Source organism: Plasmodium gonderi (assembly GCF_002157705.1).
Source record: "Plasmodium gonderi DNA, contig: Pgo-contig_747, whole genome shotgun sequence".
Classification (NCBI taxonomy): Eukaryota; Apicomplexa; class Aconoidasida; order Haemosporida; family Plasmodiidae; genus Plasmodium; species Plasmodium gonderi.
Window position 1 is genome coordinate 1 of NW_021629500.1, and position 1663 is coordinate 1663.

General features: G+C 22.8%; 1 protein-coding gene across 1 annotated transcript; it reads left to right on the plus strand.

Moving 5' to 3' along the window:
• Positions 1–162: 162 nt before the first annotated feature.
• On the plus strand, positions 163–1261 carry PGO_004275 (variable surface protein; the record flags this gene model as incomplete). Its single annotated transcript, XM_028691452.1, has 3 exons — positions 163–177; positions 313–984; positions 1106–1261. 3 exons carry the CDS (start codon positions 163–165, stop codon positions 1259–1261), a joined length of 843 nt encoding a protein of 280 aa, XP_028547253.1.
• Between the last annotated feature and the right edge of the window lie 402 nt (positions 1262–1663).

A 1663-nucleotide genomic window follows, 5' to 3' on the forward strand; every position in this document is an offset into this window, starting at 1 on the left:
TAATTCAATGGTATTTTAATATAGCCTATATACTTTTATATATATAAAAAATTCTACTTTCTTTTCATGGTATAACATTATTTTTATAAACACATATATCTTTGTTATTAAATTTTATTTTTTAATATAATTAAATTCGTGAAGAGTATAATACTATATAAAATGGGGAAATCTATTGTACGTTCTAATTATCATATTATAATTTGCAACATTATAATAATTTATGTTATATTATCTATGGATTATTTTAAAATGGGATCAATATAATTTACTCATTTAATTGTTATTGTTTGTATATTTTTTTGTCCCTAGTATGAAATTGTACATCATTTTCCAGAATGTAGAACGAAGTTAGACGAAAGCCCGAAACAAATTACTCCTTCTTCACATCCAGGTATCTGGGAAATGTTATGTATTCTTAATGCTAATAACAGTAAATTAAGTCATTTAAAAGTTCATGAACGCGAACCAAAAGATATATGTAACCAAGTAATGGAGTATTTAGGTTCTGTAAATTCGGCTAAGCCTACTGATATAGGTTTAAAAGAATCCGGTTGTGAATATCTTTATTATTGGTTATATGAACTACTACATCATAAATATAACACATTTTTAACTGTCCGTGTCGATGAAGTTTATAATGAATTACTTTCATTATTTACTAACCGTTTAAAAATAATTCATGGTAGTCAGATAAACATATACAAATGTCTTGAGGATCCGATTAAAAAAATTGATTTTCCAAAAATCAGAGATATATATGATATGTACAATAAAATAATTAAACACTTATCTAGTAATGATGATATTTTTAAAGATGTGGTAGATATGATGAAAAAACACAATAATCAATTGGAAACTCTGTATGATAAAATTAGTAAAACACCAACATCAACCCCTTACCAAAGAAACATTACAGCTCCTATTATGATAACAATTTTAGGAACACTATTAATATGTATTTTTATATTTGTTCTGCTTAAGGTTATTTAATATATTAGTTGTATGTATTTTGGTTATAAACTAATTTTTTTTAATAGGTTAAAAGAAAAATATGATTACAAAAAGAATAATATAATTCATGCATATTTTCCTTATGAATTAGTTCTCAGAATGTGGTTTATTGATACGACGTGCTATAGCATGGAAAAGAAAACTTTGGGATAACATAGGTGAAGAAAGAAATATATACCAAGATCCTGAAATATCTAATAGTTTGTTAAGAGATAGTAGGTATAATATATCATACAATTATCCATAATTATACATTTTAATATATATATAGAGGAATAAATTTATTTAAGGCACAAAAAATATTATAAAAAAATTGTGAGAAGTATGATTCTGATAATAATAAATAATAAAAAAACTGATTAACATAAAGCAATAAAAATGAATAAGTATTACTTTATAAATTTAATATGATATAGTTTAAAAACAATTATTTTAATTCTGTAATTAACTAAGGCCTAAAAATTTTGAATAATAATATTAATACAATAGATGCTTGTTTGAAAGAATATGCGTATCTTGAAGAACATAGTTATTGTTTACGCTATGAAGAAATATATTATAAGTAATATTTCATATTGAATAATAACATAATGCATATAAGAATTATCAATTTTAATAATGGCCTAATAATTATGATGTATAATTTTCT